Source organism: Centropristis striata, chromosome 1 (assembly GCF_030273125.1).
Source record: "Centropristis striata isolate RG_2023a ecotype Rhode Island chromosome 1, C.striata_1.0, whole genome shotgun sequence".
Classification (NCBI taxonomy): Eukaryota; Metazoa; Chordata; class Actinopteri; order Perciformes; family Serranidae; genus Centropristis; species Centropristis striata.
This window is the reverse complement of record NC_081517.1, coordinates 5,955,167-5,970,131: the sequence shown is the minus strand read 5'-3', so window position 1 is coordinate 5,970,131 and position 14,965 is coordinate 5,955,167. Positions and strand designations below refer to the sequence as shown.

The 14,965-nt window shown below is 37.6% G+C and overlaps 1 protein-coding gene across 2 annotated transcripts in view; it reads right to left on the bottom strand.

Annotated features, from left to right (window-relative positions):
* Positions 1–14,965, bottom strand: part of LOC131993929 (neuronal acetylcholine receptor subunit alpha-7-like) — an 80,577-nt gene that overhangs the window by 58,464 nt on the left and 7,148 nt on the right. For both annotated transcript variants that reach the window (XM_059323760.1, XM_059323838.1), the window contains exon 2: positions 1,611–1,750. In XM_059323760.1, the coding sequence (XP_059179743.1) occupies positions 1,611–1,750 (140 nt within the window). The remainder of the gene's footprint in view (positions 1–1,610; positions 1,751–14,965) is intronic.

Sequence of the window (14,965 nt, the reverse complement as noted above, 5' to 3'; positions counted from 1 at the left end):
GGTATTACGCTAAGCAACATGAATGTCATCCCTGAATAACATAGTAATGCAACATAAGAAGTGAATAAAGCTAAATAGACTTAGAGATGAGACGCTTCTTGCTTATAGATGTAGGATCACCAACATCAGCCAGCTTAACATGAAAAAAGATATGTTGTTGCTATCATATTTTTAGGATGACCTTCATTATCGTTAGCTAGAAAATATCAAGGCTAACCTTCCTTTGTTTATATCATCACTGTAAGGCTGCATGCTGTCCTGAAGTAGGTTCCAGCAGTAGTAACTCTTGGTCTAATTTATTTCGATATACACAAAGTCTCAGTGTGAAAAGTACTGTTACTGTAGTCCTCGCTCGAAGCTCCTCAGCTTCTTGATGCTAAATTGCCTCTTGAAACTACCTGACACAACACACTGCGGCATCCGGCTGAACAGAACCGGTGTTGCCATATTTATTTTTTGTTAGCAACATTCAGTGGACTGGACTTACAGTCAATTATTGCACCACCAGGTCAAAGAATGGTCCAGCAGAAACCCCTGAACAACCCATTGTATTTACTCTTAAGTCTTTATGCTAAGCTAAGATAAACATCTCCTAACTGTAACTTTATTTTCTGAACATCTTCTCATCTAGCTCTCAGTATGAAGGCAAATAATAATTTTGCAAAATGTTTAACTGTTGCAGAAAGAGGGTGGCAGAGTGAGGAGCAGCTCGGAAAGGAAAAAGGGGCAAAGATGTGAGAGGGCATATCTCAACACTGAGATTGAATTTTCCTGTGGATTGAAAGAAAGGACAGAGGGCCCGTGGTGCTGCGGAATGAAAAAGGAACGAAGGGAAAAACAAAAAACTTGCTCTTTCAAAGGCGAATAGTCTCGCTTGGTTAGTAACTGCCTCTGGTGGAGGAACAGTTTTAAGTTGAGAGGAAGATGAAGTGTAGTAAGCACAAGGTGTGTGCATTAGCATGCACCACAGTCACTGAGAATAAATCGCATGGAATACCTTTAACACAAACAAAACAAAACAATCCTGAGAAACATACAATATGCAAAAAGTTTGACAATGAGTGCTCAACCTAACTTTCTCTTACTCGTTCTCTGTGTTGATTTCCAAATGAATTCCACACACATCCTCATTTTTTCATCTTACATACTCTACACCAGGGGTCTCAAACTCAAATTACCTGGGGCTGCTGGAGGCAGTATCAAAATGACAAAAAAAAGACACAAAATACAAAAAAAAGACACAAAATGAAGATAAAAAACTAAATTACTTAAAAAGACACTAAATGACCAAAAAAAGTCACAAAATTACTAAAAAAAGACTCAAAATTATCAAAAAAAGACAGAATTACCAAAAAAGACATACAATTATTTTAAAAAAGACCCAAAAGTATAAAAAAATACACAATATGACCAAAAAAAGTAATTAAAGCGACCTTCCACACACAACACGGTAAAGTGCCATTTATATAAAACTCACATTAAACTTTCATATCAAGGTGAGGGCCACAAAATATCGTCACGAGGGCCGCAATTGGCCCGCGGGCCGTGAGTTTGAGACCCATGCTCTACACCTATGCCAAACCAAAACACACACAGACACACACACTCACCACGTCAATGATTTGTAGCAGTGTGAGGCCGAGTTCCACCACGATGGGTGCAGAGTCGTTCTGGACGGGTCTTTCCAGACGATTGTAGTTTACCATCAGGTCTCGGTAGAGCTTCCTCTGGTACACGCCGCCATGACAACCTGCAGCCAAAACAGGATGCACAGTGAAAATGGCAGAAGATTTAAGGACAGAATGAGGAGCATCAGTGAGATGGACGGAAGAGAGGAAGGAGGTGAAGGACAGAAATAGTTGTAGGAAATGATATAATGAAACATTTGCAGTTAGAAAAAATTTAATTCACCCTGAGAGGTAAGATAAATACCTTTTACACAATATGGCAGCCATTTATGGACTATTATACTAAATATAACCCCAAGAAAAATTAACAAATGTAAATTTTAGAAAACTTCTCCAAGTTGTATTATTAATATCTAAATGTCTTTTATTTGTAAATCTTAATTTTGTTTTGATATTTGATTTGACTCCACCATGTTTTTATTTTATTTTTTTATTGCTTTTATTTTTCTACTTTCATTCTGTTCTTTCGTGTTGATTTCAAGCATAAATGATCATAACATAACATAAGAAAAAAAAACAATAAAGAGAAGTTTTAAAAAAAAAAGAAATAGTTGTAGGAGAGCAGAAAAGTTAAAAAAATAATTATAGAATGATTGATAGTAGAGTTATGGGAGTAAAGGGGAGGAGTTACAGGTGAGAGAGGATAAATGGACGAATGACGAGTTCATCTAAAAAGAGAAATCAGAGCAATGGTGGAAGGACTGACACATTTAAAGTACTCTGTACTGTTTACATCCTTAACAGACTCAAACAACCCAGCAGTTTAATAAAACATATTATATTCCCCCACACATATTAATGCCTGTAATCTAATCATCTCTATTATTGCAATTATTTCCAACATTGTTCATGCAGTGCCAGATCCCTTACGAAATCCAGATTAAGCCATGATATGCTGAACATAATGAGCAAATTATCAACTCAGTGAACTTTAATTGTGTTGACTGTGCTTTCTTTTTGTCTCTCCTGTATTCATTAGGCCTCATCAAGAGGTTTACACTGAACAACGAGGCATCCATCTTTCACAGGAAGGAATATTACAGCGCGCTCCCTGATGCAAGGAGAAGCCAGTCAGTCATGAAGGTAACATATATATATATATATATATATATATATATATATATGTATATATATATATATATATATATGTATATATATATATATATATATATATATATATATATATATATATATATATATTAGTGATAGCATTGTTTCACCAATGCTTCAGTGAAATGAGTACTTTCTGATGCACAATCTGGAAACATGTTGGTGGAGTATTTCTATGATTTAAAAGCTCAAATAAAAGTACTATTGTTACTTTTGCTTCATCAAAAAGGGTCTACACACCACATTAATAGACAATATAAAATCACAACTTTAAAACCAGACAGCCTGAAAGAAAATGATTAAAATAAACAAACAAACAAAATAAGTGGCTTATAAAGTAAAACACTATATATATAATCTAACATTGTATTTTATATCTCACTAAAACACATATATAAATAAACCCAATTGATATATTCCCTTCAGTAACATAGCATTCAATGTCATTCCATAATTAAATTGATCTTTCTTTGTTTCATGAATTACTTGGGAAGGTAAACAGTTCGAATTTCCAAACCCTGACTCACAGGAATTCGTGGTTTGGCAATCAGAGTTTGGTAAATGACACCATTAGTTGTTACAGCAATGCCACAAAACCACATGTTTACATTAAGTGACAAACCCCTGAAGTGGAGCTAGTGACCAAGCTATGTGTTTTGTAACGATGTGAATTATTCAGTTAATGTATGTAATGTGTACATGTAGATGGTACAGGATAGGCAAAAAAAAGCCTTTAGTGGGGCTTCAGCCTATTCCTTTTTCGGTTGCTGTCTGGTTGATTCTTTTGTAAAAACATGATTTTATTTTATTTTGTTGTTGTGTTTTTAACCGAAATAAAGCATTCATTCATTCATTCATTCATTCATTCATTCATAGTAATGGGGGCAGGAAGTTACATCAGGGGTGGATGGAACAATGGATTTTATTTTTAACATTTGGGAGACTGTTGTTGGTAAACCAGGTTCCAACCACCATTCCCGAAGCCACTGAACAGTAATCAAGATATGATGAGAATGACCGGCCGTCTTACATTTAATGGTAGAGACTCGGAGCAGCTTGTTATGAGGACAGACATTTTCCCATCTTTTTTCACAAATGTCAATGTGCCCGTACTACAGAAAGTGAGATTTCATGCAGTGTTTTATTTTAAATGTCTATGTGCTCTTTAAATTCTATTTAAGTATCGACACACTCAATCCACAGAAAAGTGCGTACAGCCCATATTCAGAAAGTGGGCCTTGAAATGAGGCGTCGGGACATCAGAAAGTGCTGCTACAGCACCATTACAGTCATTCACCAGCTGCAGTGAATGTCCATTGACACCCAGAGGACAGAAAACTGACCAATCAGAGGAGACTGGGCTTTTAAAAAGACAGCTCCACAATTAAGCTTTACTGACAGAGGATGGATGAATACTGATATATTCAGACAGTATGAGCAAAATGTGTTTTTTCTGAACATTAAAGCATGACAACATGACAACATCTAGTAGAAACCCAAAGTACAAATATGAACCTGGAATTGACCATAATATGTCCCCTATAAACAAAATAATTTCATAATCCAGCATTATAGGGAAATAGAATTTGTTGAGCTTGTTAGACAAGCATTGTGCCTTAACTGATGTGTTGCCCCAAATACCATTTACCAAATGTATTTAACATTCATAAGCAGTCTATATACTTTTTATAAATGATTGATCACCCATTAGATTATAGTTGTTAGCAGATATAGGCATTAATTAACCCTCTGGAGTCAAAGCGCCAAAGCATGACTTCTTTATGACATCCAGACGTAAAAACAAAGCAGCGTGGAGCCCTCCTGTAAATTTACCTCTAAAGTTCTGGATGTAAACTCCTTTATGAGCATGATAGTGTTTTGAAAGTTAAAAAAAAGATTCAAAATCACATTTTATGTTGAACTTAAGGACTAAAAAAGACACAAAATGACTAAAAAAAGACACAAAAAGACACAAATTGACTAAAAAAAGACACAAAATAACTAAAAAAGACACAACAAAAGACACAAAAATACAAAAAATGACAAAAAAAGACACAAAATGACTAAAATAAAAACCAGAGTTGGATGACAGGATCACACACAATCACAAGATTACATTTATGTTGTTTTTTCTTTTTTTCTTTTTGGTTCAAAATGTTGATCCAGTAAGTCAGAATAAAAAATAAATTATGACTATGTCACATGGCATTTAAAACATTTTTAAGTGGTGTATACAGGCAGGATGAAATGATGATGAATGATTAAAAAATTAAAGATAATAGAAAATATAGTAAAACACAATTATAATAATATATATAATATATATGTTTACGAATAACGAATAATGTTGAGAATCACTGTCCATTAATAAACACTTGTTGTATCTGCTTTCAGCTCCATTATAGTGTGTTATAAACTAGTTTCTATAATGCTTATATGTGCTAAATATGTGGATCATTTGAAAGCTGCCATAATGACGTACACATTTTAAACACATGGTGATTTAAGTTTCCCACACTCCCTCTGAGACTGGCAGAGCTTCTTCTCCCATGTCAAGGTTGCCACCAGCACATTTACAAAACTTGCAGCGTCCCTCATCCTTCAGTGTCTCATCTCAGCCAGAACTGAAAAGGTCTCAGCCTGCATCTCCCCAGTGACCCACGTCCAAATTAGATGTTGTCTCAACATATTCCAGCAATTACAGAGTGACAGCCAAGACGCCGGTGCACCCACGGTGACTGAGTGGATGACTAATTAGCTAATGAGGCAAAAATAAACAAAGACGGCTATCTGTGTGTTTATGTGTGAGGGGGCTGGCGAGTGTCAGGCGGGGCGCCCCTAAATTTTGGCGTGACGGCGAGTCTGCATAATGGGTGATCGTGGCAGCCAGCAAAAGTGTTAAGAGTCGACGGAGTGAAGCGAGCCGAGCCACAACAAGCTGACAACGAGCTTAATAGTAAAGAGTCCTGTCACAATAAACACATCTCTGAATGAGCGGCAACCAGGGACACACGATGGTTTATCAATTAAAGTACATTTAATTAAGTCAGTCCTCTATTTCCCACCTGGGTATTTTTATTGTTTGCAACATCAACTTCATTCAGTCATTTGTTTTGTCATTTAAGAAAACTCCACAGCAACACTTCCTGCACTGCAAAAAAGTGTTGTCTAAAAACACAATAAAAACTAGCCTGGCTAACACCAGACTATATCACAAATGAGATCTAGTCTGGATGCCACCAATTAATTTCTCTATAGAGGAGGCGTGGTTTACGATCCTCCAGAGCCGTTTATTGGGCGCTACAAATCTCTATCATAAGTGTCTACGTAGCTCTTAGCCAATCGTATCAGTTATACCAGATGACGTAGTAGAGTGACAGAAATTGATGTTTACATAGCCAGACTAGCCCATCTCTACTTTAGGACTAAAATGCTCAATTCTGCTTCTGCAAAGTTTTTCTGCAACATGTTCTGACTCTGGCTGCTCTGTAGTTTCAGCTCACAGTCAGTGTGTGTGTGTGTGTGTGTGTGTCTGCGTTCTGTGATTGGATCCCTAAAACAGGGCTAAGAAACGGCCATGGACACCAGACTGTCTTACAGTTCGAAATTAAATTGAGTACGCAAGGCAGTATGGGTATACCCAGGCTATATAAAAACACCTGTTGGGAAATTATCTTGCTGCATGGACATTAATTAACTTGACAATATTTCTTAAATTAAGATTATTAAATCTAGGAATAAGCATATTGTACGCTTAAAATAAGAAATTAACTCTTAAAACAAGATAAATTAAAGCTGCAAGCAGCGATGAACTGGCCCAAGCAGAGTGACCTGACAATTATTTGTTTATTACCAAGATAAAAAAAAACTTGAGCTGTAGAAGTGTTAGATAATTTATCTTGTTTTAAAAGTTAATTTCTTATTTTAAGCGTTCAACATGCTTATTTCTAGATTTAATAATCTTAATTCAAGAAATCTTGTCAAGCGAAATTATCTGTCCATGCAGCAAGATCATTTCCCTCAGATTTAGTGTTTTTATCTTGTTTTTAGACACACCTTTTTTGCAGTGTGCTAATGAAAAAGACGATAGGACAGTTAGGCCAGTGCATTAACTTCTGAACAACTTCTGAACAACTTCTGACCAACTTCTGAACAGTAGTAGAGGAACTCTGAGTACTTTCCGCTTTTTGAAAAAGAAGGCAGTTTATCAGTTATTATCTTGTCTGTCAGAAATCGATTCCTGGACTTCCCAAAACTTTCTTCAGCAAAATGAAAACAAATCTGAAATCCTTTTCTTGGTGCTCCAATTTTACAAAACCACCCTGACTTCCTGTTTACAAATGTCAAACCCGCAGACAGAAACCTGGCTGTAATATGTGACAGTGACCTTTCATTTGAAAAACAAGTTACAAAAGTTTTTCAATCATGTTTCTATCAATAGAGGAGCATCTCAAAAATCTCAAGAAGGTCATTCCTGCTTTTATAACCTCGCAGTTTTGTTATTGTAATTCATTTTATTCACGGTGAGGCCAAAAAAAAAAGATCTTACACATTCAGCTCACCTATGAGCCAGAACGCAGCCTCAGATCCTCAGACAGGGCTCGGCTGGATGTTCCTACTTCCCAGCAAACCAAAGTCCTTTACTGAGGTCTTTCACTTCTTGAAAGTTGGCAGGGATGTAAAACTCAGCAGCACAATGGTAGGAACGATGGCCAAATATCACTTTCATGAGGCTGTTCTCAGCAGACTGATCACAGGCCGTGAACTAAACATTTAATTTTATCTAAGTTTAAGTTTAAGTTTAAGCTGCATGCCAAGTTTATGTTGTGTAAATCAGTAGTTCTCAACCTTTTTGAGTCGCGACCCCCAATTTAACCTGCATGTTGTCTGTGACCCCCGCTCACTGAACACAATCTCACAGTTCAGATCATACAAACTCAGTTGATACGACGAATTTTGGACAAATAATGAAGCAGACAACAACTAAAACATCTCTCTGTCATTTATATTTTATTGTTACTTTTAATCTAAGTCCTTTGCTATCAGTTTAAAGGTCCATTCTGACCTCCTGAGTGTGTAACAGTCAGCTTCAAGCCAGAGACTCCTTGGAAAGTAACAACTTGCTACTTTGGGATTTGTCAGAAAAGACACAAAATTACCCCCAAAAAATCAAATTGACCACAAAATGACACAAAATGATCAAAAAAAGACACAAAATGACCAAAAAAATTACATAAAATTAAGCAAAAAAGGACTCAAATTGACCACAAAATGACAAAAAATGACCACTTAAAGACACAAATTGACCAAAAAGACACAAAATGACCAAAAAGACACAAAATGAATAAAAAAGACACAAAATGACTGCCACATTTTACCAAGATTTTGAAAAAAAAAATCGAGGATGCAGACCTTTGTGTCATGCGCAAGCCACATACAAAATCTTAGGTCTGTCTGACTAACGGTCAGAGAGATATGAACTACACACACACACACACACACACAGACGCTTCTTGCTTTCTAGATAGATATTCATACAGGCGTTGAGAGAGGTACACAATCATTGACAGACAAGAAAAGGCTTTTGTGTTTTATGTAAAGCACATTGTAATACAGTTGTTGCTGAAAGCTACAATACAGATAAACTCGCCTTGCCTCGCTGTTATTATATACATGCCATGCTGTTGGATAATAGGTGTTTACATAGCATGTGGATGAATAGCTGGACATACTGACAATTTAATGATTTAGTGAAATAAATGAGAAAAAAGCACCTGCTCTCATGAAAGAAAAGCTAGAAAAAGCTGTTGACAAGATTGTTGTGAGGGATAAGAGCAGATACCTCATCATCATTTGACCCCTCCGGTGCACCGTACTCGTCTGACAGTGTGACCTGTCACGTTCAGGGAAGTCACAGAGGTTTAAGGAAGACCTGATTACTGTCTTATTATGTTGTGTAGCCCTGAGGGCAACTCCTGCACTGTGGAGAATGTAAACAGGAAAGAAGTCTCTCAGTCTGCACTTCCTCCCCTGCTTTCACACCTCCTCTTCCCACTCACAGTTTATGGATTCTCATATTTCACTAAACACTTGTGGATGTTGTTTTAGCTGTGATCTGAGAATGGTTTGAATGCCAATAACATGGCAAGTTTAGTTGGGGTACAGGCATCGGGATGTACTGTTATTAATGTATTTTGCTTTCAAATGTTTCTGTAAATTACTTATTTTGATTAATGTATTCAATTTAACTCTATGGAGTTATGGGCTATTTTGTCCATGTTTGAATCTTTTTCATCCTGCCTGTATACACCACTTAAAAAATGTTTAAATGCCATGTTGGTGTTTTTTTTCAGCACAACCTCACCTATATGACCTGATGATAATTGATTTTTATTCTGACTTACTGGATCAACATTTTGAACCAAAAAGAAACAAAGAAAAACCAACATAAATGTGATCTTGTGATTGTGTGTTTGATCCTGTCATCCAACTCTGGTTTTTATTGTAGTCATTTTGTGTCTTTGTAAGTCATTTTGTGTATTTTTGTGTCTCTTTAGTTATTTTGTGTGATCCTGTCATCCAACTCTTGGTTTTTTATTCTGCTGGGGCTCTATTTTATTTGTGTCTTGCATGTTTAGCGTAATAATTTTAGTAATTTTGTGTATTTTTTTTGGTCATTTTGTGTCTTTTTGTGTCCTTTTTTAGTCATTTTGTGTCTCTTTTAGTCCTTTAGTCCAACATAAAATGTGATTTTTAATCGTTTTTTTACTTTCACAACACTATCATGCTCAATAAAGAATTTTAAATGTTGCAAATGTGAACAAAGGTTGCAAATAAAACATATGAGAGGGTTACACTCTGTCCACTTCTATCATTTTATACAAAATATATTTGACCTTGTCTCCAGTTTTCTCGGAATATCATCATCATCAAACTGAAACTACCTTTAAAGTTCTGGCTTTAAACTCCATGAGGCTAAATTTACAGCAGGACTCGATACTGCTTCGTTTTTACGTCATGAAGAAGTCGTGCTCCGGCGCTTTCGTGGACTCCAGAGGGTTAAATAGATCTTTATCTTTTTCCTACTTCTTTCTGTTTTTTTGTGTTGCTGTAATGTGAATTTTCCCCTGTGGGCATCTATGAACGTATTTTATATTATCTTAATGGTTCTAAAAGAGGAGGTTTGAAAGGCTGTGGTTGTCAGAACAGCTGTGTGAGCAGGACTTTTCTGTAAATCAACATAATGCTTATAGCACCATTAGGACAAACAAATTGAAAAATGAATACAACATGCTGTTTTAGTTCCCAGACAGCTGAGAACACCACAGACGTAGCAGTTCTGATTATATTACTTTCTGGAGGATGCGCTCCACATATGAACAGTGTTTGGGGCAGCTGTGGCTCAGGTGGCGGAGCAGTTGGTGGTTTGACCTCTGACCCCGGCAGTCCACATGCTGAAGTGTCTGCAGGCGAGTGTATGTATGTGTGTGTGAAGAGTGAATGCATGACATGTAGTGTAAAAGTGCTTTGATTCGTTGCTAAAGACTAAAAAAGCATTGTGAAAATGATGTAATACTGAAGATTGCCACCACAAGTGATACAAGGCTGTCTGCACATCCTCGGATGACATCATTTCCATCATGCAGACCCTCCCGTACTTTTCCTCAATAATTTATTGTATATCAGAAAATAGTGAAAAATGTATTGACATCAAACCATCGACTGTATGTAAATGGTGGACGTAGTGACCGTGACATCACCCATTGGTTTGTGGCCCGTTGGAAGCATCGAGTTCAGCATTACACTCGTCGCCATCTTGTTTCCGATATGGGAAGCGGACCATATTTGGACTGTGGAGGAGAAGGATCTGATCACTGACTACAGCCTCTCTACACCTCAACCTGACTGAGAGAAGCCGCTAATTCATGTTAGCATTAATTGGAGCATTAACTGGGATGTTAGCTTTGGCTAGCATAAAACAAAAACAAAATGTATGTTACTGACCTCAGAAAAATGAACAGCGACTCCTTGGAGTGTCTGTTAGTCCAACCTAACGTTGAACAAGACATTTTTAATGAAATAAAGGTTCAAATAAACTGTCATTTAGTGAAAATACAGTGAAAGGGTCAAAGTTATCAGACCAAACCGGTAAACGTTCTTTTTTTTAATATCTATATAACGTTATATATAACTTTATTGACACGTTGCCGTGGATTCGCATTGTTCTGCTTCTCTCCTGATGATGACTCGCCTTCTTATTGACCTGTCAATCAAAGGTAGCCATGCCCCAAATCGTATTATTATTTATCTTCTATTTACTTCGAAATGGGGCCATTATTTGAACTATTAACATCAAATTGTCTTGAAGAAGATTTTTTGATAGTGATTAAGACAATAGTTGTCCTCAAGTTTTCTCATTTTGCATCTAAATGAATGGACAGCCAAACTTAGCACCCCCTGCTGGAATTTTCAGTAGAATGCAGCTTAAGGAACTTCCTGGTTTGCCTCCCTGCTCAGACCTGGAGGTTGCCGCCTGCATCAAAGGTATTGTCCCAAACACAAACATATTGAATTTACTAAAATGTAGGATAGATAAAAGCAGCCGAAATATCAAGAATGTAACCATCAAATGTTTACTTTGAAAAATCACAGAACTTTAATTGGATATACAAAATAGTTGCAGATGGACTAATCAATTAATCAACTAATTGTTGTAGCTTTACTGCAATGCAATTTTTTTCAAAAATGCAGTAGACAGAGTGGGGAGAGTGACATACGCTGCAGCATGGAGGGAAATCAGTCAACCTCCATCTGCATGTCGGTGACTGCCTGTGCTGTATTGACACAAAGCCAGGAGAAAATTATCAAAGTTATGCATTAATCCCAACAGAACACCTCTGTCAATTTCAGTTTGCATACATGTTTTTTCAGCCCAATTTGTTGAAATATTGCAATATTTGTGTTGAGTTTGCATGTTCACCCTGTGTCAGTGTGGGTTCTTTCCAGGTCCTCATGCTTGCTCCCACAGTCCAAATCCATGCCCGTAGGAGTGAATGAGAGTGTGAATGGTTTTCTGTCTCTATGTGTCTGTCCTGTAATTGTCTGGTGACCTGTCCTGGGTGAACCTCGCCTCTCGCCCAATGTCAGCTGGGATCGGCTACAGCCAACTGTGACCCAAGTGCAAATAAGCAGTTGTGCAATGTGGCTCGTGGATTGGTGAGTCATCACTGTAACACTGCATTGCATGTGTATTTCAATTTAATGAAAGATTCTTAAGGACTCTGTTGTTAAACTGTATTGAAAAAAAAAAGGAAAAAAAAAGACCAAATCCTGAAATTGAATTCAAATATTCAGGTCAGTGTCTTTCATTCATCTGAAATTGTCTCTACCTTGCACTAGAGCAGTTGTTCTCAACCTTTTTCTTGAGGGACCCACATTTTTACCATTGTAAACTTTGGCGACTCCCCCCATTGTCCGTTGCTTCTATGAAGCCGAACTCAATGTAACTTTCATGGTACCCTCTCTTTTTCTTTTTGAGATATTCAGCATTCTCGTCTCCCTGACGCTTGGCCATTTTCCATTAACTCTTTGTTTCTGTTGCTAGGTGAGGTTACCGCTAGGTGAGGTTACCACTAGGCGAGGTTACTGCTAGGTGAGGTTACCGCTAGGTGAGGTTACCGCTAGGTGAGGTTACCGTTAGGTGAGGTTACCGTTAGGCGAGGTTACCGCTAGGTGAGGTTACCGCTAGGCGAGGTTACGGTAGGTGAGGTTACCGCTAGGTGAGGTTACCGCTAGGCGAGGTTACGGTAGGTGAGGTTACCGCTAGGTGAGGTTACCGCTAGGCGAGGTTACCGCTAGGTGAGGTTACCGTTAGGTGAGGTTACCACTAGGTGAGGTTACCGCTAGGTGAGGTTACCATTAGGCGAGGTTACCGCTAGGTGAGGTTACCGCTAGGCGAGGTTACCGCTAGGCGAGGTTACGGTAGGTGAGGTTACCGCTAGGCGAGGTTACCGCTAGGCGAGGTTACCGCTAGGTGAGGTTACCTGTGCATACTGCAGGAGGGATGTTACACATGTCCTTATTCTCGCGATATAGCCTTTATTTTTTAAACTTTTCTACAGTGATTTTTCTATTTAAATAAATGAATAAACATTTATTGTAGCTCTTATTTAGTTGTTTTTGTCCCACTAATGAATTAAATGCTGACTCATCTATATTTAACACATTCGATTTATTACATCCCTTAAAAAATCAAGAGGGCTTCGCGACCCTCCGTGGATCTTTGGGCCCCCTCTGCTGGGAATCACTGCACTAGAGAACATGATATATTGTAGCACAAGAGATAAAGCAGTCACATTACACTTTCACTCTGTCCCTCATTCACCTCAACTGAATCATGAACAATGGATGAATTCAAGCATGCAATTCTCTCAGGCAGACACGGAGTTCACTTCATTCAACTTACCCTGACACAACGATGCACTGTGTTTGAAAATGGAAAAAATATTAACATTGTGCCACCACTTTGTTTTGTACAATATTCCAAAGTGATTGATGTGCTCAGAATTTATTTGGATCTCATTTAGCTTCACATCTCAACACTCTCTGCAAAAAGCTTCCCTCTTCTAATATCCATCCTTCCCTCAGAACTCCTGCAGCAGCCTTTCACTGCCAAACACTTCTATCCTCTCTTACATCTCCCAGATTGCAACTGTTATTCTTTCAATTTTCAGCAATAAACCCACTCACTGATTTGCTCCATGATCCAGAACTTTAATAGATACACTGACCATACCAACACAGACAGAGCCTGAACGTAGCCCGGAGGCATCTATCAATTTCAAATGGCTACCATACGTCTTTCTCATCGCATTAGGGACCTCTCATATTTCCATTTCAGGGCCCACTGGGGGCCCTCAGCCGATCCTCAATCATTAAAGCTCAGTTGTATTGTACAGGAATAAAAAAGGGGTCTTTTATTGCTTAGAATGCTGCAGCAGTAGACACACAGGCAATTCACTTTATGAGTCGTTCACCCTTGAAAGGACTCGCTGCCTTTAAAAATCATTTTTACAGACGTGGTGTCCATGGCATGCTCATTTTTGCTGTCACAGACAATGACACCCACAGGTGTCACAAATCACTGAGCCACAACCTGCCACAGGTTGTTTTCCCCATTAATTCAAATCTCACATGAAAAAAAGAATTATTTATTTATTGATATATTTGACTGAATGTAATTTGGAAATAAACATACAATTGTATTGTAACAATCTCAATGCATGCCCTTAAAGGAGTAGAACAATCTAGTATGTCACTTCCACTAAGTTGGTGGGAACCTGGTCTTACAGAAATCCATGGAATAGCCACGGATTCACTCAAATTTCCGTGAAACTGACACGGATTTCGCTACAATGCAAGTTAATATTTTTTCCTATTGGTTTGTTCCAAGTCACGTGACTTTTAAGGTCCCGGCGGTCGGAACAAAAAAAATGGCGGACATCTCTCATTTTTAGTGAAAAAATCAATATTTTGACTTAGTTTCTGCATAAAAATGGGTTTTGATCACATTTCTAGTGAGAAATATATGTTTTATTTTCTAAATATTCACTCAGTGAATGTACATAATCACTTTGTATGTTGGAATAGCCACAGGATATGACTGTCATTAACTTGCATTGTAGCGAAATCCGTGTCAGTTTCACAGAAATTTGAGTGATTCCGTGGCTATTCCACGGATTTTGAGTTAAGCGAATCCGTGGCTATTTCACGGATTCCTGTGAGATCATGTTGGTTGGTGGACATGTTAATGAATCAATAAGTTGGGTGAGACTTCAGTATCTCCACCAGAGGAAAGACTGGAGCCTACATAATTAAAGTGATGCCAATATCAATAGAGTACTTAACCCATAAGAACCAATGGTGACACCCTAACAAACACTTTAAATCTTCTAGAATCTAAGATTAAACCCAATTAACAATTCTAACCCATTTAACAGGGTGTCCTGTATTGCATTTAACTTGTTCTGACCATATTTCCTGTCACAATTTTGATATATGTTATGGAGATGCAAACAAAAAGGCAAATGTTTTTATTATTATTTATTATTAATTTGTTACTTAAAAACAAATCTGAAAAATAATTTGTTGTTAAACAGCATTATTAA